Source organism: Elephas maximus, chromosome 23 (genome assembly GCF_024166365.1).
Source record: "Elephas maximus indicus isolate mEleMax1 chromosome 23, mEleMax1 primary haplotype, whole genome shotgun sequence".
NCBI classification, from domain to species: domain Eukaryota; kingdom Metazoa; phylum Chordata; class Mammalia; order Proboscidea; family Elephantidae; genus Elephas; species Elephas maximus.
The window spans coordinates 54,599,965-54,621,430 of NC_064841.1; the positions used below are offsets into that span (position 1 = coordinate 54,599,965).

The window sequence follows — 21,466 nt, forward strand, 5'->3', positions numbered from 1 at the left end:
GGAATGCAGACCTTAAATTCTCATATAAAGACCAGACTTAATGGTCTGACTGAGACTAGAAGGACCCCAGAAGTCATGGTCCCCAGAAGCTCTGTTAGCCCAAGACAGGAACCATTCCCAAAGCCAACTCTTCAGACAGGAATTGGACTAGACTATGGGAAAGAAAATGATACTGGTGAAGAGTGAACTTCTTGGATCAAGTAGAAACATGAAACTATGTGGGCAGCTCCCGTCTGGAGAGGAGATGAGAGGGCAGAGGGGGCCAGAAGCTAGCCAAATGGACACAAAAATAGAAAGTGGAGGGAAGGAGTGCGCTGTCTTGTTAGAGGGAGAGCAACTAGGAGTATATAGCAAGGTGTACATAAGTTTTTGTATGAGAGACTGACTTGGTTTGTGAATTTCACTTAAAGCACAATAAAGGTTAAAAAAAAAGCGTTCATAATATAAAAAAAAAAAAAAGAAAGAAAACCCTATGGAGCAGTTCTACTCTGTAAAACATGGGATCACCTTGAATTGGAATTGACTTGACATAAACAGGTTTGGTTTGGTTTTTGAAGTTCCTTAAGCAGATGATGAAAGTGGTGTTTCAGAGAAATTAATCCATCCTTCTGCCTGGGCTAGAAAGAGTAGAAACACACAGAGAAACTAGGAGACATAAATGAAGAATGCCTGGAATCAGTTTACAGCTGAGTGTATGAATGAGAGGGATCGGAAATCAAATGATAGTTCATAATCTCCTGAGAGCACTGGATACCCCAGTGCCTGGCATGTGCAGGCATTCATTAAACATTTGCCGAATAAATTAATGTGTTGGAAGGCAATGGGTCTAAAGCTCAGGTGAAGGGATTAATGTGGGCAGGAACAGTGATGCTTCTGTCACTGAGATGGAAAGAAAGCAGGAGTGGAGAAGACAAAAACGCTTTAGGTAATGGGAAAAGCAGAAACTAGACAGTGGTTTTACATGGTGATGTCAATTTTCTCTGTGGAGTAAGAAGTAAGAACCTCTTCTAAGAGTAAGGGCAGAGGAAAGAATATGAGAATGACCCATCTTCTGGGTTAACATTAGCTATTAAAGTGAGCCATTCGTAAAATTGCCATTCCCACGTCTCTCATTTCAGGATGCAAAATTCTTAGTTGGTTAACTTAAATAATGTGAATTTAAATTATCCGAGTAGAAGAATTATGTTATTTTTGGAAAGCTTTAAAAACCTGAAAAAGCAAAATTTTAAATAATTTATACATTTATTTGATATAGTTCATTCAATCATATATTTAGGTTTAAAATTTATAGTGTTTAATCATAGTAGGATCCAAAAAATTATTGGTAGCAAATCCTAAATATTTGGTAACTTGGCATCACTGGGAGACATGACTTGTGTAAAATAGAGATTTCGAAACTCCATATAGTAAACACTTTATAATGAACCATTTTAATTAATCCCTCAGGTCCCAAAATGGTGGAAGTCCAGAGTCAACAGTTTCAGATCAACTCCAAGGATGGCAAGCCACTATTTACAGTTGATGAAAAGGAAGTTGTAGTTGGTACAGATAAACTTCGAGTAACTGGTATGTAATAACAAGCGAGAAAAAAAACATCCCATAGAGTAAGTACAATTGTGGAAAAGCAAACTGTACGTTTGGCAAGTTTTCTCTGCAATCTTTCAGGCCAATAAGAAAAACCAGTTTGAATTTATTGACTTTTCTTTATGGCTTTTCTTTTGAAATTATTTGATATGCTTCAGAAGACTGAAATCCCTCTCATATACCTTTGCTCACTCTTTTCTTCCACTATACTGCTATCCTTTAAGTTTTTCCATTTTGTATAACCCATAGGTTTATCATATATTCTTCTATCATCTATACAATTCAAATATCTGTTTTTCATGTGACTTTTTCAGAATAGTCTACATATTAGTTCATTTTATTCCCATTATATCAGTTTCTTGGGCTCCCTACATTTCTACAAAACCTTTTCTTTCATTGAACTAAGGATTGGATAGGCTTCTGGTAGGCTCTTCTTCTTCTTTTTTTTTTTTAAATTTGCTTTAGGTGAAGGTTTACAGATTAAGTTAGTTTCTAATTAAACAGTTAATACACAAATTGTTTTGTGACGTAGGTTGCCAACCCCACACTGTGTCAACACTCCCCTTTTCCACCTCGGGTTCCCTGTTTCCATTCTTCAGTTTTCCTATCCCTTCCTGCCTTTTTGTCTTTGCTTTTGGGCTGGTGTGTCTATTAGTCCCATATACATGATTGAATTATGAAGCACACTCTTCACTTGTGTTATTTTTGGCCCTACTTAAAAAGAAAACAAAAAACACTGCCATTGAGTCAATTCTGACTCATAGTGACCCCATAGGACAGAGTAGAACTGCCCCATAACATTTCCAAGTTGTGACTGGTGAATTTGAACTGCTGACCTTTTGATTAGCAGCCAAACATTTAACCACTGCACCACGAGGGCCCCATTGGCCCTATAACAACAATAAAAAAAAACCAAACCCGTTGTTGTCAAATCGATTCCAACTCATATCGACCCTATAGGACAGAGTAGAACTGTCCCATAGAGTTTCCAAGGAGCGCCTGGTGAATTTGAACTCTTGACCCTTTAGTTAGCAGGGGTAGCACTTAACCATTACACAACCAGGATTTCTACTGGCCCTATAGACCTGTCTATTCTTTGGCTGAAGGATGAACCTCAGGAGTGACTTCAGTACTGAGTTAAAAGGGTGTCTGGGGGCCATATTCTCAGGGTTTCTCCAGTCTCTGTCAAGCTAGCAAGTCTGGTCTTTTTTTTTTTTTTTTTCCCGTGAATTTGAATTTTGTTCTACATTTTTCTTCAGCACTGTCCTGGACCATCTGTTGTGATCCCTGTGGTAGGTTCATTTTTAGGACCAAAATGAAAAAATTTTATGAAAAACATGGAAATTTCCAGAACATACTCTAAATTCACTTGCTGAGCTTCTGTAAAGGCTAGTTTACATTAACAGTCAGACACTTGTCAAATCCATCCCAGCATTTTTCTGTACCATTCTGAAAACCAACCTTAACTTTATTCTCTCCCCCAAATAAAAATAAATATGTTTCCTGATGCAAGAAGTCAGAGTTTTAAGTTATAGTTAATTCTTAACAAAACAAACTATAAAATTATAACCTAATCTTGAAGCACACTCTAAGGCAGCAGTGTCCATTTTTCTTACCAAAATAAAGTAAATAAAATAGGTTATTGCCTAATAAAGTGCCTTCATCCATCAGAAGTCTACTGTTGTTTAGTTTTGAGAATATGGGCTTTTTTAGATTTAGATTTGATTTCTACCTTAACAATTACTAGTTGTATGGCTTCAGACAAGTTACTCAGTCTCTCCTAGCTGTTTCCTCACTTGTAAAATGGATTAATAATACCTACTTTACCAGCTTTGCTGGATTAAACAATATGCATGCAAAGGAAAGCAAGGTTCTTGGTAGAGTAGTATTGCCCTCCAGAGCAATAAGAACTGCAGGATGAATAGTTTGAGCTAGAGCATGTATTGTCACAAACTCAAGCCACCCTACACAGGACATCAGTAAAATGAGCTTCCACCTTTTGTAGTCCAGAGATCCTTCTGGGCCATGACTACAATTAGTGAACAAGAGAATCTGCATTTCTAATAAGCTCCCAGGTGATGCTGATGCAGCATTTCTGGAGAACACAATTTGTGAGTCGCTGCCATCCAACTAGAAACCCTGGTCGTGTAGTGGTTAAGAGCTACAGCTGCTAACCAAAATGTTGGCAGTTCAGATCCACAAGGTACTCCTTGGAAACCCCATCGGGCAGTTCTACTCTGTCCTATAGGATCGCTACAAGTTGGAATCAACTCGACGGCAATGGGTTTTTTGGTTGGCCCTCCCAATGACTCTAGTAAAGTCAGTGGGAAAGCAACATCTAGAAGTTCTCCCTAGCGCACTTGTTCAAGTTAACCTTGTTAAAGATAGCCATGTGCTTCTCTTTCGTAACATGTCTTTGTGGGAGGCATAGATTTCTCCCAAACTTCTCATCCCCAGGGAAGCTAACTGTAGACTCTCTACCCCTATCTCTAATTACTATATTACTATATTACTTAGACCTTTCCCTCATCATTATACCATCACAGTAACTTGGAGATCTTGTTGCTATGGCAACTGTGAACAGTGGATGCATGAATTGTACAATTTTGACCAAAACCGTAACTCTTCACAGTTTCCCAATACAGGTAGTCCCTCACATATGACAGGGTTCTGTTCTGACAACTCCATCATAAATCGGTTCTAATGTAAGTTGTGGCATAGCATAATTCAAAATTCTTACTCTGTAAAGATACATATTACAGAAATAAGACATCTCAAGCTGGGCATCACTAAGGGGAAGTACAAAGTGCTCTGCCAAGGTCAAGCAAGGAAGGATTTTTATATACATTATTTGCAGAACAAAGAGAAGAAAAAGATTCTTCGTATCAGTTAATCTATTTCTGACACACCTTTCCTAAGAACAGCCTGTATAAACACTTTTTCCAAGAACAATCTTGACATACTTCTTCCTAGAACATTCTTATTTAACTCTTTTTTTTTTTTCATTTCTGAGAATGGTTACATTAGCTGGTTACCCCTCTCCTGCTCACCCAAAAGTGGTGTGGATTTAACCCATTGTTGTAAGCCTAGCTTGAATGCCTCAATTTTGAAACTTTGCTAGCACATTCCCCTCTTTTGATCAGACTCTCCACAGGGGGTGCTGATCACCCATAATAGAATTACTACATTTCTTCTGCAAAGACTCTGTTTTAGCCAAGGGTTTTAGGTGGTCAGCACCTTTTCGTCACCTTATCAGGCTAATAGGTCTCATCTTCAGGGTGAGTTGACTTTGGCAGGATTAGTGCAGCAGATGAGGCCACATGGAAGGAACATATTCAGGCTGAACTCAAACAATAAAAGTCAAGATACAACACCGTGGGGAATGAGATGGGTCTCTCTTCTGATGTTTCAGTCCTGGAATATCAGTATGAGTCTGTACAAACTTTATGTTATGAACTTCCTCAAAATACATAACTCTCTGCATAGCAATGAGAGTTCCTTTCTGGCTACAAGCATTAGACAAGCATTTCATACTACACTTAACCTTGTTGCTGACAGAGAAGAAGACTTGAAGCACTTACTGATGAAGATCAAAGACCACAGCCTTCGGTATGGATTACGCTTCAACATAAGGAAAACAAAAATCCTCATAACTGGACCAATAGGCAACATCATGATAAATGGAGAAAATATTGAAGTTGCCAAGGATTTTATTTTACTTGAATTCACAATTAACACCCATGGAAGCAGCAGTCAAGAAATCAAATGATGCATTGCATTGGGCAATTCTTCTGCAAAAGACCTCTTTAAAGTGTTGAAAAGCAAATATGTCACTTTGAGGACTAAGGTGCACCTGATCCAAGCCATGATATTTTCAATTGCCTCATATGCATGCGAAAGCTGGACATTGAATAAGGAAGACTGAAGAAGAATTGATGCCTTTGAATTGTGTTGGCAAAGAATATTGAATATACAGTGGACTGCCAGAAGAATGAACAAATCTGTCGTGGAAGAAGTACATCCAGAATGCTCTTTGGAAACGAGGATGCTGAGACTTCATTTCATGTACTTCAGACATGTTATCAGAAGAGACCAGTCCCTGGAGAAGGAAATCATGCTTGGTAAGGTAGAGAGGGTCAACAAAAATGTGGAAGACCCTCCACGAGATGGATTGACACAGTGGCTGCAACAATTGGCTCAAACATAGCAACAGTTGTGAGGATGGTGCAGGACCAGGCAGTGTTTCGTTCTGTTTTATATAGGATCACTATGGGTTGAAAATGACTCAACAGCACCTAAAAACAGCAAGAACACAATAATAATTACAAGAAATAAAATAATCTAGTTGACAGTATGGAATGCAACTATGAACTAATGCCATTGGGTAGCCAACTAAAAATATTTAAGTAGGAACAGTCAGGTATGAGAGGGATTGAATGCAACCAAGTAAGCTTTTGGTGAAATTTCCTAATATCTTGTTCTACTTCTGTGACATGTATCCAAGCACCAAACCAAAAACAAACCGTCTTAGTCATTTAGTGCTGCTATAACAGAAATACCACTGATGGAAGATCCTTGCCATCAGTTTTCCCTTGGCCTAGAAGCATCTAAGCACAGGAACCTCAGATTCAAAGGACATGGTCTGCTCCCAGCACTGCTTTCTTGGTGGTATAAGGTCCCTATGTCTCTCTGCTCACTTCTGTCTTTTATATCTCAAAAAGATTGGCTTCATACATGATCTAATCTTGTAGTCTTCATCAGTATAACTGCCACTAATCCATCTTATTGCATCATTGTGATAGGACGTACAACACATAGGGAGATCACATCAGAAGATAAAATGGTAGACAATCACACAGTCATACAAGGGAATCATGACTTAGCCAAGTTGACAGATATTTGGGGGGACGGGACACAGTTCAATCCATGACACAAATGCATTGCCATCTAGTCAATTTTGACTCATAGTGACCCTAGAGGACAGAGCAGAACTGCTCCATAGGGTGTCCAAAGCTGTAATCTTTATGGAAGCAGACTACTACATCTTTCTCCTATGGAGTGGCTGGTGGGTTCCAACTGCTGACCGTTTGGTTAGCAGCCAAGCGCTTAATCACTGCACAACCAGGGCTCCTGCTACCCAAGCACAACAGGAGATATTAGCAATGGCACAAGCTTCTCCTTGTTTGGCTAAAATAAAGTCAAGAACTATTCAATAGTCTAATACAACCTTAACTAGGGAGTCTAAAAACTTTTGTTGAGCTGCCATTCCATCGCAATGTCATTGGCAGTTTGAGCCATGGCAGCAGATATATTGAGAATAGATTTTTCAAGCTGAGAGATGTGACAGTTGGGTAGAAGTGCTCAAAGGAATACCCATCCCATTTCAGGCTTGTTGACTATTGATTATGATCTGCCAAAAAGGCTCTTTTATTTCAAATAAGAACCTTTAAGCTCTTAGTCCAATGTACATTTCCCTTATAAGAGCTAATATCTAGTGGGACTCTCATAAGACCTAGCATGCATTGACCTCTCATTCTCCAACCATCTAAGCAAGGCAGGACCCAAGCTTAGTGTTCATTTCTTGGGTTTGGGTCTTTCATCGTGCTATAATTGGATTCTCCACATAAGAAGACATACCCATGAAGAGTGCAGATCATATAGTTTCCCAGTGTAATTCTCTGGGAAGGGAATGGTCTTATTGACCCACTTGAGCCAGTTTTCAGTAAGAGAATTATTATAAATGGGATAATGCCCTAATCTCAATGAACTCCAAAGTTTAGTGCAGAGGAGGGACATAATTCTATTTAGGCAGTTTGGTAATCAGTCCACATTCTGAGATAGATTTATGTAATACCTAGGTGAGTCAGTATATTGGAGTGGAAGTTCATTTCAGAAGTACCATAGTAAGTTAGCAAAGTTAGCAATGGAACCAGGTAAATGTACCTTGAAACAAATGGAGAGATTTGTCCCTCATTTTATGACATACATTAGATTAAAACATGATACTTGAGGTTGAGCTGACAACCTAGGGGGGTATCACAGTCTAACATTTATGACTCTCTTAAAAGTAATGTTGTGACTAAAAATAGCATTATGTATATGACTATAATTCAGTACTGGGGATGCTAATGGTTTGAATTTTCATGTCCAGCTCAGGGATGAGGGAGACATATCTAAATTTCGGTCAAATTGCTAACACTAGCCACTGATTGAGCTAACTTAACAGCAGATTTTCTTTTCATCCATTAGAAGTCATTAAAAGGAGAAGCATAGAGACTAAATAGACCTTCATGTTGGAGAGCTTGCTAAGGGAGAAGGTGACCAGTATAAAGCAAGGATAATAACATAAGGACAGTTAAAATTACACACCAAAGTCCATAAAGTTTAGTAACGTGCATGAGGTCTTGTTCTTTGATCTTGAGGCTAGCTGTCTACTTCTGTGGCCCTTGGAATGTTTTAGGGTAATCTTTAGTTCTACAGAGGGCTTATTAGTCCATAGAGATGTCTTAGCCTTTTTTCAGCTGCGACAGGTGTATCTAGGGTTTGACTCCCTCTAGTTTGGTAGCACACAGTTTGGTAAGGAGTACTAGGCATGGCCTTTTTCAATGAGGTTTTAAGGAGTCTTTTAATTGATGTCTTTCCAATATACATATTCTCCTGGTAAAATATTAGGTAATTTGGGGGGCATTGGCTTCTGGTCGTCAAAGCCTTCTTTAACCTGTGAAAAATATTCTTTAGAGTATTGGATTAAAGATTGACAATATTTAGTAATGCAGGTTGAACAATATTAAAGCCAGTGCAAACAACTTAGGGGATGACCATGGGTCTCCTGGTAATTATCTTGTATGGAGTAAGTTTATGTAGTCTAAGTGGGGTGGACTTTAAGTTCAAAAGGACCAAGGGAATTACCTCACAGAGCTTGGCTAACTCAGTTTTTCCTATTCCATTAGACCTTTCCATTAAGCCAGAGGATTGGGAGTGATACCCAAAAACACACAGGGACTACAATTTTAGCTTTTTCCAAAGCTATGTGGCTTGGTTTTTGACTCAGGAATTTATTATTTTGAACCCTTGCTTTCTGGGTAGATTGCATAAAGAGTAAAATTAACTCTTTAACCCAGTAATCAAAGAAAATTTTAACTCAACATCGAGAAACACAATTCTTTGCTTTGTATGTTATTTGACATTAAAACTCTTAAAAATTCTCTTAGAGTAATCCATCAGACTTTTACCTGCCACAAATAAAACCTTTGTTCATATCAAATAAATTCCCTTTCCTGTAAATAAAACATTTCATATAATATCTACATTAAATTACTTAAAAGCCTTCAAGAATTTGTTTTCAAGGTTGACATAAATATAAAAATCTTTGTCAGAACAGATTTATTTTCATTAATTCATGGGAATATTAGGTCTATTTAAATTAAACTGATGAGAGTAAGTTATTCGAAGAAATATTATAATCTAATTCAATAATACTATCTGGAGGTAGGAAATTACTACATTTACATAACCCTGTCTTTATAGGATCCTTTGAAGAATAAATTTTATAATAATTTGTTGTTTCTAAAGCCTTGTTACAAAAATAAATAATTCATCCCTTTTCAGTGCATTTTTCAAAATAGAGTAATTTATATTAATGTTTCTCAGAGTAGCTATTAAAAGACCAGATCATGAAACAGGTGCAAAAAGCAGTTTCCATTGGAAGAGAAAAGTACTGAGATTTAAGACAGCCTCGTGAAAAACTTCACCTGCTAGCCATGACCTCTAACTTGATACAAGATGGAAACTCAGACACAACGCTTTAGACTAGAGGCAAGATCCCAGAAAAAAACAAAACAGAGAAACTACATAGACTCATTGGGCTATAGGGCCAGTTCAAAAACTAGGCGTATACAATACCATACAACATAGGCAATTCAGTCTCTTAAAATGTATACAACAATTCTCTGGTAAGATTGACTCAATTCAACAGAAAAAAAAAAAACCAAGTCCTAAATAAACTCATTAATTTGCCAGAGTCTCGGATGGCAGGCTATCAGACTCTCTGAAAAAATCTGAGTATCAAACAAAATTTCTAGAGGAAAAAAAAAAGACAACACAAATGGGAACTCATTTTCCCAAAATGACCATTGAAATTTTAAATAATTTCAAGTATTTGCAGCTTATAGTGTTTTTGAACATGAACCCCAGACCAGCATCCCAGTAGGGGGAAATCCAGGTTCATTTATCAAGGATGTTAAGAATAGGTTGAAATTCTGGTCTCCCAGAGTCAAATAAAATTCTTAGTAGGGAGTCTGCTGTGGGGTTTTAGTTGCTGTTTTGTATCACAGTGTGACTTTGTTGCATGAGAGTTTTCTTGTGGCTGGTGGGCAGCCTATTGCTCTGGCCCATCTCAAATCCCAGCTTATCCACTCACAGGGATCTTTCTGTTGATGGTGAATGGCCTCAAACCTGTGCCCAAATTTTTGCTGCTTAAAAACTCCGGGATTCCTTTGTAACAACCATACAAAGCCTGGTTTCATTCTTTTTGAACCTTATTCATTCTGCTGGAGAGAGACTTATTTTTTTAAATATGCTAACCTGTAACCCTGTAACCTATTGTCGTTGAGTCAATTCCAAATCATAGCGACCCTATAGGACAGAGTAGAACTGCCCCATAGGTTTCCAAGGAGTGGCTGGTGGTTTCAAACTGCCGATCTTTTGGTTAGCAGCAGAACTCTTAACCACTGTGCCACCAGGGCTCCTTAAATATTCTAGTTTCTCTAATTGAAAAGTACTCTAAAGTAGCTACGGATTTACTAAACTGTCTTGATGTCTTTTAGAAGCTCCTAATTACCAGTCAAAATAGGCATCTCATCAAGGTTGTTTAATTTGGAAGCCTGTCTTTTCCAGTTTACTGCACTGAAAAACCAAAAGTTCAAAAGAACCTCAAACCAGGCACTTATTTTCAAAACTGTCTCTGGTAAGGTTATTCCAGGCAAGCAAAAATGCACAGGTTAAAGGACCAAAGTGTTTGTCCATGTAGAATGCAGGAGTCCAGAGGGCAGCTCTGAGCTGCCTCTAGAGTTGGCATTTCCCAGACAAAGTGCATTTGCAAAAACAAAAACAAATTCAACAATAATACTCGGAGAGCTATTAATGCAAGAAAGTGGAGCTCAAATTCGAGAGGTTATTTACCTTAGAGCAGCTCCCAAGAATTTGTGGAAGTGGAGAGCCCATCTCAGCTGGCACCACAGTCCGAGTCCTCAAAGCCTCCGGGCTGCAAAAGATAATGCCCCTTCAAAATCCCGCTTCTGACACCAGAAATGTAGTAGTGTAATTCAAAATTCTTACTCTGTAAAGATCTAAGCAAAGAATTATTTTGAAGAAATAGGACAACTTGAGCTGGGCATCATTAAGGAGAAGTACAAAGTGCTCTGCCGAAGTCAGCAAGGAAGGATTTTTATATACATTCTTTGCAGAACCCAAGAGAAGAAAAAAAAATTCTTTCTTCGTATCAGTTAATCTATTTCTGACAGATGTTTCCTGAGAACAGTCTGTGCAAACATTTTTTTCTGAGAACAATTTTGACATATTTCTTCCTGGAACATTTTTAACTTTTTCTGAGAACTGTTACATTAGTTGGTTACCCTTTCCCTGCTCACCCAAAAGTGGTGTGGATTTAACCCATTATTGTAAACCCAGCCTAAACACCTCAATTTTGAAACTTTGTTTGCACAATTGAATACTTTAGTATTTTTAATTTTCATTATTGCCTTTTATTATCAGTATCTTTATAAATAATAACATAGAACACCTGCAAATGAACATCTAAGAATAATAACTCAGCAAGTTACATGATGCAACATTCCATGTAGTACATATTTAATAAGATTTACCAAAAAAAAAAAGGTGATTGTTGTAATTCAAGTAAAATCAGGGACTTCCAGTATGCTCTTCACTTCCCTAAATCTTGTGACTAAAGAAAAACAAGGTGTTCCTCAATGCTGGCTGTTTTCTCTCCTTGTTTCGTTCTTCTATCCAAGGTCTGACATGCTCTGTACATTATCTAACTCAGGATTTCTCAGCCTCAGCGCTATTGACATTTCTGGCTGTGTAATTCTTTGCTGTGGGGGTTGTCTTGTGCATTGTAGGGAGTTTAGCAGCATCCCTGGTCTCTACACACTAGATGCCAGTAGTAACCCACCTCCCACCCCCGAGATGTAACAGGCAAAAATGCCTCCAGATACTGACAAAAGTCCTCTGGGGGAAAAATTGTGAGATACCCTGAGCATAGAACCCAGTTGAGTTTCTCTGGACTGTTAACTTACAGAACTTTGAGCTAATAGATGGCTATTTGTTTACAGTAGCTAAGTTTGTTGTAATTGTTATCCGCAACAGAAAACTAATACAGCCATCATACAATTCCTATTGTGTTAGGAAAATTATACCAAAAAAAAAAAACTTGATTTATTCCTTGTTTATTCAGTATGGTTTCACAGTTATTATAGAATACAAAAAGAATACTTAATCTTTCAAGGTAAACTAACAAAAAAAAACCCAGATCAGTGGCTGTCAAGTCAACTTTAACTCAGGGACAGCCCACTTGTGTCAGAGGAGAACTGTGCTCCATAGCATTTCCAGTGGATGATTTTTCAGAAGTAGTTTGCCAGGCATTTCTTCAGAGGAGCCTCGGGATGGACTCCAACCTTTTGGTTAGCAGCCTAGCGTTTTAACCTTTTGCACCACCCAGGGATTCCTTTTTCAAGATAAAGTCTTATTCAAATATTTCTCCAATATTTACTATAAAAGACTCAGCCTCTGAAGATGATGGACTCCAAGTGGCCTCTCCCTTTACCGTTGTGGACATCCAAAAGTTTTTTCAAAGATCACCATGACAGCCTATAAAAGGTGAAATCCTGAGCAATAAGTGAAGGCAGAGAGCCCAATGAGGAGATAAAGAGAGAATGGCAGTAAGAGTGCAAAGCAGGTAACAACATTTTAGAGACGGATTTTAACTTGCCAACTGCTGCTTTCACATCACAGCATCTCTTTATGATCAGCCAAAGCAGCAGCAGCTGTCAGCCAAGGGAAGGGGCGTGATAGGAGAAGAGACAGAGAGCCAACTTATCTCTGTGACTGAAAACATGACTTGAATGCATCCCACACTTTTCTCCCCATTGGTCACTACTGCCCTAAGCATGGATGTCAGGAGGCAGGCAGGTAGAGAAGTGGCTCCTTCTTTAAGATGGTGCACTCCCAACTTGTGACTAGTATAGATTCCTAATTGTCTTGGATAAAGGAGAGTTATTTTGTCATTGCTCTCATCTTTCTTCGTCAGAGAATAAGATAAAACATCTCTTTAATTCTTAGGCATCTTCAATATAGACCTTAGCCAACTAGGAAATGGAAGAATAATTTTAAATCCAGTTTATGGAAGAGATTAAACAATTTCACCAGTTCAGTTTGAAACTGACCTAGGGTTTAATCACTCTCATTTTTCTCCTAAAAATAGAATTGGTCACCAAATGACCAAAGTTAGAATGTCTCTTTTTCTAAGCCCAGTTACAGAACATATTATTGGAATAGCATCAAATGCAGTCTTCAAAAAAGAAGTGTTATATACCATTGCCAGAACTGACTTCTTACAGGTGATCAATTCTTAGTTTGCCTCTCCCAAGTGTGTTTTGGCTCCTTGGCAACAATTTTCTAGGCTGTGTTCATTACCCAACATTAAGGGAAAAAAAATAAGATTTTGTAATAACAGCCAATTCCCATCACACCGAGAAAAACAAGATCTAGTGGTAGGTTTGTGTCTTATTTATCTACTGTTGTTTATAACAGAAATATAAGTGGATGGCTTTAACAAACAGAAATTTATTCTCTCACAGTCTAAGAGGCTAGAAGTTTGAATTCAGGGTTCCAGCTCCAGGGGAAGGTTTTCTCTCTCTGTCAGCTCTGGGAGAAAGTCCTTGTCATCAGTCTTCCCCTGGTTTAGGAGCTTTTCAGTGCAGGGACTTTGAGTCCAAAGGTCATAGGCTCCTAGCTCTGCATTCTTGGTGGTGTAAAGTCCCCATGTCTCTCTGCTTGCTTCTCTCTTTTATATCTCAAAAGAGATTGACTTAACACAACCTAATCATGTAGATTGAGTCCTGCTCATTAACATAACTTCCACTAATCCCACCTCATTAACATCATAGAGGTAAGATTTACAACACGTAGGAAAATCACATCAGAAGACAAAATGGTGGGCAATCACACAATACTGGGAATCATGAACCAGGCAAGTTAACATGCATTTTGGGGGGAATGGGACACAATTCAATCCATAACATCTTGGTTCAATTTTTTTTTTTTTAAATACTTTTCTGTGCAGCTAACAAGATTACATAAAGTTCAAAGTGATGTTGTAGAAATGCTGGAATTACCTAAAAGTTCTCTAACAAAAGAGGACCCGGAGAATAAGATTTCAACAACTGAAGAAGTTAAAATAAACAAAGATTAAAAAAAAAAAAAATGAAGACAACCCCAATAGTATGGCCGCATTGACACTCTTTTAGCTCAGTAATGAAGTCACTCCTGAAGTTCATCCTTCATCCAAAGGTTAGACAGCCCCATAAAACAAAATGAGACTAAAAGGGCACACCAGGCCAGGGGAAAGAACTAGAAGGCAGGAGGGGAGAGGAAAGCTGGTAATAGGGGACCTAAGATCAAGAAGGCAGTGTGTTGATATGTCATGGGGTTGTTAATCACGATCATAAAGCAATGTGTACTAACTGTTCCATAAGAAGCTAGTTCATTCTGTAAAACTTCATCTAAAGTACAATTAAAAAAAAAAAAAGACACAAAGACAGTTATCTAGAAGTTGCTTATAGATCACTGTACCCTCCAAGTACAAATCCAAGAACTGTGAACACTGTAATGCAGCCATGTGGAGAGCTGATGTGCTTCTGTTAACAGTCTTTGAGCTGAAAAGAACAAAAGGCCCATTTAAAACTGGCGTAAACTAAAAGGACATATGTTAACTCACTTAAGAAGTCTGGTGTTGCGATAGCTCCATGTTGATTAATTCAGTGGCCCAGTGTTATTTTAGTCCAGCTTTGCTTCTTTGCAAGTATGATAACTTTCCTGTTTTGGTTATATCCAAAAGGTTGCATCCAAATTGATGGATACATCAACTCCAAGTGTCACTTTCTTGTGCAATGACTTCTCTAAGCATTGATAAAAGGCTCCGGATGGCCTCTGGTGATCTGGCTTCTTTAATTTAGCCTTCCAGCCAAAATTCTTCTTGCATTAAATTACTTGCCTTTCTTAATAATTGGCATTTAGTTGAATTTTGCTTTTTTAAACTCAGTATACGAGAATTTGATTTTTAATGAGAAATTCAAGTCATTCACATTCATCTAGAAAACTGCTCTATTTGGGCTTATCTATGTCACTTTGAATCTGATGCCTTTGAATTATGGTGCTGGAGGAGAATAATGAATATATCACGGACTGCCAGAAGAACAACTAAATCTGTCTTGGAGGAAGTACAGACAGAATGCTCCTTAGAAGGGAGGATGGCGAGACTTCATCTACTGTACTTTGGGCATGCTATCAGGAGGGATCAGTCCCTGTAGAAGGACGTCATGCTTGGTAAAGTAGAGGGTCAGGTGAAAAAGAGGAAGACTGGAAGGCAGGGACAAGATGGCAGAGTGGTCAGACGCTTCCTGTGGTCCCTCTTACAACAAAGACCAAAAAAAAAGCAAGTGAATTGATTATATATATGACAAGCTGGAGACCCTGAGAATCAAAGGCAAAGTTAAGAAATTGGACTGAGTGCAGGGAGGGAAAGACGGTGCAGAAACAGGGAGGAGTTGCCGAGCCTGCAGCAGCACCTCAACCCCGATTCCCTGGTGCAACTGCAGCGGGGCTGATGGTAGTTTTCCAGGACACGGGAGCTTCAGCGAAAGAAGACAAGCAAAGTGGAGCACCCCTGACCCTGTGGTGTGTCTGCAGCAGGGCTGGCCATGGCGTTTAGGATGCAGCTGCTTAAGAGAAAGAAGTCATCTGAAGTGCTGACACCCGACCCCCTGGTGTGACAGCTGTGGGGCTGGTGGTGGAGTTGAGGACATGGCTGCTTCAGCAAAAGAAGGCAAGTGTGGGAAACAGCCCTAACCCCCTGAGGCAATCTCAGTGGGGACCCAGCCAGTGCACACAGGCTACACACGCCTCTGGAATCTGAGATAAAACAGCACTCTCAGTGCAAGACAAGTGATTTTGTCTAATTTCCTGTGCAGATCTAATAGGTCCTCCTTTTGAAAGAACCCTCTCCTATCTATCTGATCCCTCCTCCCTCTGCCCAGCCAGCTTCATTAACAGTTGCTTTTCCTGGGCCTGACATATGTCCTGCTGGGCTCCCTGAGCCATTCTTCTGCCTTGCAGAAGGAACAAATTAACAAATGGGGGAAAAATACTCTGCCAACTCAGATAGGACCTGGCTGTTATATTGCAATGGCAAATCTGTTTGAGGCCTGACTGTAACTGTTTCAGCTGTGCAGTGGAGAGGCAGGTTTTCGACATTTGATACCACTCTACCTATTAAACAAGGCCTTCCCCTACACATGGCAGGGGCCTGAGGACTGGAGGCTCCAACCACACCAACTAGCCACCCATGAAAGGGATCCAATAATAAGTGATGCCTACCAGTCCTTAGGAAACCCTGGTGGCATAGTGGTTAAGTGCTATGGCTGCTAACAAAAGGGTTAGCAGTTCGAATCCACCAGGTGCTCCTTGGAAACTCTATGGGGCAGTTTTACTCTGTCCTATAGGGTCGCTATGAGTCGGAATCTACTCGATGGCACTGGGTTTGGTTTTTTGGTTTGGTACCAGTCCTTACAGGTAAAAGCATCAGGTGCCTATGGTATGGCTGCAGAACCCACCCACCAGAGCACTCTAGAAAGCAGGGATGTGCCTTCCTCACAGACACTTGGGGGAAGGTTGTCAGCCCCCTGCCTTCCTCAGAGTGTGACCCCCCTACTGCTACCAGAAACCTGTGTATACACCCAACACCACTGCTCCTCTAAGGTAGTAGGTGAGCGCCTACACCACACACTAGGAGACTGACTATCAGGACACTTGGGCTGAATCTATACAAGAATAGTGAATGGACTCATAGGCTCATATATCTGATAACAGCTGTAGCCATCTGGTAACAGGACATTAGTGCTTCGAAAGCTCCAATAATTAAGTTAGCTCACTCTAGTAGCCTATTTGGATATATCAAAACAAAACAAAGCAAGAAACTAGGACACAGTGAGAAAATATAAAATAAATTAATACAACTTATAGATGACTTGGAGACAACAGTCGATATCAAATCACATAAAGAAGCAGACCATGATTGCTTCAACAAACTCCCAAAACAAAGAATCAAGGACTCTCCCAATGAATATATAGAATTCTTCAAGACATCAAGAACAAGATCAGGCAAAACACAGAACAAGCCAAGGAACACACAGATAAAGCAGTTGAAGAGATTAAAAAGGTTATTCAAGAACATAATGAAAAATTGAATAAGCTGCAAAAATTCGTAGAAAGACAGCAATCGGAAATTCACAAGATTAGCAATAAAATTGCAGAGTTAGACAACTCAATAGAAAGTCAAAAGAGCAGAATTGAGGAAGTGGAAGGGAGAATTAGTGAGACAGAAGATAAAACACTTGGCAACAATACATTCTAAGAAAAATCAGATAAAAGAATTTTTAAAAATGAAGAAACCCTAAGAATCATGTGGGACTCTATCAAGAAGAATAACTTATGAGTGACTGGACTACCAGAACAGGGAGGGATAACATAAAATACAGAGAGAATTGTTGAAGTTTTTTGGTAGAAAACTTCCCTGGCATCCTGAAAGATGAAAGGATATGTATCTAAGATGCTCTTCAAACCCCACACAAGGCAGATCCCAAAAGAAAGTCACCAAGACATATTAAAATCAAACTTGCCAAAAACAAAGGTAAAGAGAAACTTTTAAGAGCAGCCAGGGAAAAGTAAAAAGCCACCTACAAAGGAGAATCAATAAAAATAAGTTTGGACAACTCAGCAGAAACCATGCAGGCAAGAAGGCAATGGGATGACATATATAAAGCACTAAAGGAGAAAAATTGCTAGCCAAGAATCAAGGTCACCACAAAGAAGATTAAGAATTCTACACATCAAAATAAAAAACATAAAGTCTCAGCAAATACAAAATCAACTACAATGAAAAACAGGAGTGTGATTTACAGAGAGAAACTACTCAGAACAAAAAAAAAAGTGGATAAATGAAACTGTCAACAACACACAAAAAAAGGCATCAAAATGATAGCACTAAACTCATACCTATCAATAATCACATTGAATATAAATGAACTAAATGCACCAATAAAGAGAAAGAAAGTTGCAGAATGGAAAAAAAAAAAAGATCCATCTATATGCTGCCTAAAAGAGACACACCTTAGACTTAAATACAAAAACAAACTAAAACTCAAAGAATGTAAAAAATATATATATCAATCAAAAAAGAGCAGGAGTGACAATACTAATTTCGGACAAAAAACGACTTCAAAGTTAAATTTCCACAGAGGATAAGGAAGGACACCATATAGTGATTAAAGGGACACTATACCAGGAGGATATTACCATATTAAATATTTGTCCACCCAATGACAGGGCTTCAAGGTACATAAAATAACTCTAACAGCATTGAAAAGTGAGATAGCTCCACAATAACGGTAGGAGACTTCAACACACCACTTTCAGTGAAGGACAGAACATCCAGAAATGACCTCAAAAAAGACATAGAAGAGCTAAATGCCACAATCAACTAACTTGACCTCACAGACATATACAGAACACTACATCCAACAGTAGACAAGTGTACTTTCTTTTCCAGTCCACATGGAACATTCTCTACAATAGACTACATCTTAGGCCATAAAGCAAGACTTAATAGAATCCAAAACATCAAAATATTACAAAGCATCTTTTCTGACCATAAAGCCATAAAAGTAGAAATCAATAACATAAAAACAGGGAAAAGAAATCAAACACATGGAAAATGAACAATGCTTTGCTCAAAAGTGATTGGATTATAAAAGAAATTAAGGATGGGATAAAGAAATTCATAGAATCAATGAGACAGAAAACACTTCCTATCAGAACCTTTGGTCCACAGCTAAAGCAGTACTCAGAGGTCAATATATAGTAATAAAATAAAGCAATGCACACATACAAAAAGGACAATTTATAGCAATATAATATAGCAGTGCACACACACAAAAAGAAGAAAGGGCCAAAATCAAACAATTATCCCTACAACTTGAACAAATAGAAAGACAGCAGCAAAGGAAACCCTCAGGCACCAGAAGAAAGCAAATAATAAAAATTAGAGCAGAATTAAGTGAAATAGAGAACAGAAAAACAATTGAAAGACTTAACAAGACCAAAAGCTGGTTCTTTGAAAAGATTAACAAAATCAATAAACCATTGGCCAGACTAACAAAAGAAAAACAGGAGAAGAAAATAACCTGAATGAGAAATGAGATGGGCGATATCACAACAGACTGAACTGAAATTAAAAGAATCATAACAGAATACTGTGAAAAATTGTATTCTAACAAATTTGAAAACCTAGAGGAAATGGACATATTTCTAGAAACACACTACTGACCTAAACTAACACAAACAGGTAGAACAACTAAATAAACCCATAACAAAAGAAGAGATTGAAAAGGTAACTAAACAACTGCCAACAAAGAAAAGCCCTGGCCCTGACAGCTTCACTGGAGAATTCTACAAATTTTCAGAGCAGAGTTAACACCACTGCTACTACAGGTATTTCAGAGCATAGAGAAGGATGGAATACTCCCAAACTCATTCTATGAAGCCAGCATAATGCTGATACCAAAACCAGGTAAAGACAATACAAAGAAAGAAAATTACAGAGCAATATCCCTCATGAACTTAGATGCAAAAATCCTCAACAAAATTCTAGCCAATAAAATTCAACAACATATCAAAAAAATAATTCACCATGACCAAGTGAGATTCATACCAGGTATGCAGGGATGGCTCAATATTAGAAAAACAAAGTTTTCCATCACATTAATAAAACAAAAGACAAGAACCAAATGATCTTATCAATTGATGCAGAGTAGGCATTTTCCAACACCCATTCATGATAAAAAAAAAAAAAACTCTTAGCAACATAGGAATAGAAGGAAAATTCCTAAACATTATAAAGAGCATTTATACAAAGCCAACAACAAACATCATCCTAAATGGAAAGAAACTGAAAGCATTCCCCTTGAGAAAAGGAAAAAGACAAGGATGTCCTTTATCTCCACTCTTATTCAACATTGTGCTGGAAGTCCTAGCCAGCGCTTTTAGGCTAGATAAAGAAATAAAGTGCATCCAGATTGGCAAGGAAGAAGTAAAAGTATCTCTTTTGGCAGATGACATGATCTTATACACAGAAAACCTTAAGTAGTCCTCCAGAAAACTACTGAAACTAATAGGAGAGTTTAGCAGACTACCAGGATACAAGATAAACATACATTAATCAGTTGGATTCCTCTACACCAACAAAAAGCACTTCAAAGAGAAAATCACCAAATCAATACCATTTAAAATAGTCCTGAAGAAGATAAAATATTTAGGGATAAATCTAACCAGAGACGAGGAAGACCTACTATACAAAGAAAACTCTAAGACACCACTTCAAGAAACCAAAAGAGACCTACATAACTGGAAAAACATACCTTGCTCGTGGATAGGAAGACTAAACATTATAAAAATGTCTATTCTGCCCAATGCAATCTATAGGTACAATGCAACCCTGATCCAAATACCAATGACATTTTTTAATGTGATGGAGAAACAAATCACCAACTTCATATCGAAGGGAAAGAGACCCCGGATAAGTAAAGCATTACTGAAAAAGAAGAACAAAGTGGGAAGCCTCACACTACCTGATTTTAGAACATATTATACTGCCACAGTAGTCAAAACAGCCTGGTACTGGTGCAACAACAAATACATAGACCAATGGAACAGAATTGAGAATCCAGACATAAATCCATCCACATATGAGCAGTTGATATTTGACAAAAGGCCCAAAGTCTGTAAATGGGGAAATTGTGCTGGCATAACTGGATATCCATCTGCAAAAAAAGAAACAAGACCCATACCTCACACCATGCACAAAAACCAACTCAAAATGGATCAAAGACCTAAATATAAAACCTAAAATGATAAATATCATGGAAGAAAAAATAGGGACAATGCTAGGAGCCCTAATACATGGCATAAACAGTATTACAAAACATTTCCAGAAACGTACAAACACCAGAAGAGAAAGTAGATAACCGAGAGCTACTAAAAGTCAAACACCGACGCTCATCCAAACATTTCACTAAAAGAGTAGGAAGACTACCTATAAAAAAAAACAAAATACACTGGGAAAAACTTTTTAGCTATGACAGTTCCAATCAGCATCTGATCTCTAAAATCTACATGATACTGCAAAAACTCAATTACACTGGAATGGTAAATGTTCACTTGAAGCTTAATAAAAATTAAAAAAAAAAAAACTCAATTACAAAAAGAGAAGTAACCCATTTAAAAAATGGGCAAAGGATATGAACAGGCACCTCACCAAAGAAGACATTCAGGTAGCTAACAGATAAATGAGGAATGCTCACGATCATTAGCCACTAAAAAAAAAAAAAAACCTACTGCCATTAGCCACCAGAGAAATGTGATCCAAAACTGCAATGAGATTCCATCTCACTCCAATGAGGCTGGAATTAATCCAAAAAACACAAAATAATAAATGTTGGAGGGGTTATGAAGAGACTGGAATGCTTATACACTG

General features: G+C 38.2%; 1 protein-coding gene across 2 annotated transcripts in view; it reads left to right on the forward strand.

Annotated features, from left to right (window-relative positions):
• SGCG (sarcoglycan gamma) overlaps positions 1 to 21,466 on the forward strand; it is a 288,542-nt gene that overhangs the window by 200,311 nt on the left and 66,765 nt on the right. For both annotated transcript variants that reach the window (XR_007515049.1, XM_049867160.1), the window contains exon 5: positions 1,447 to 1,566. Coding sequence is in view for 1 of the 2 variants with exons in the window: in XM_049867160.1 (XP_049723117.1) it covers positions 1,447 to 1,566 (120 nt within the window). In the remaining variant the exon portion in view is untranslated. The remainder of the gene's footprint in view (positions 1 to 1,446; positions 1,567 to 21,466) is intronic.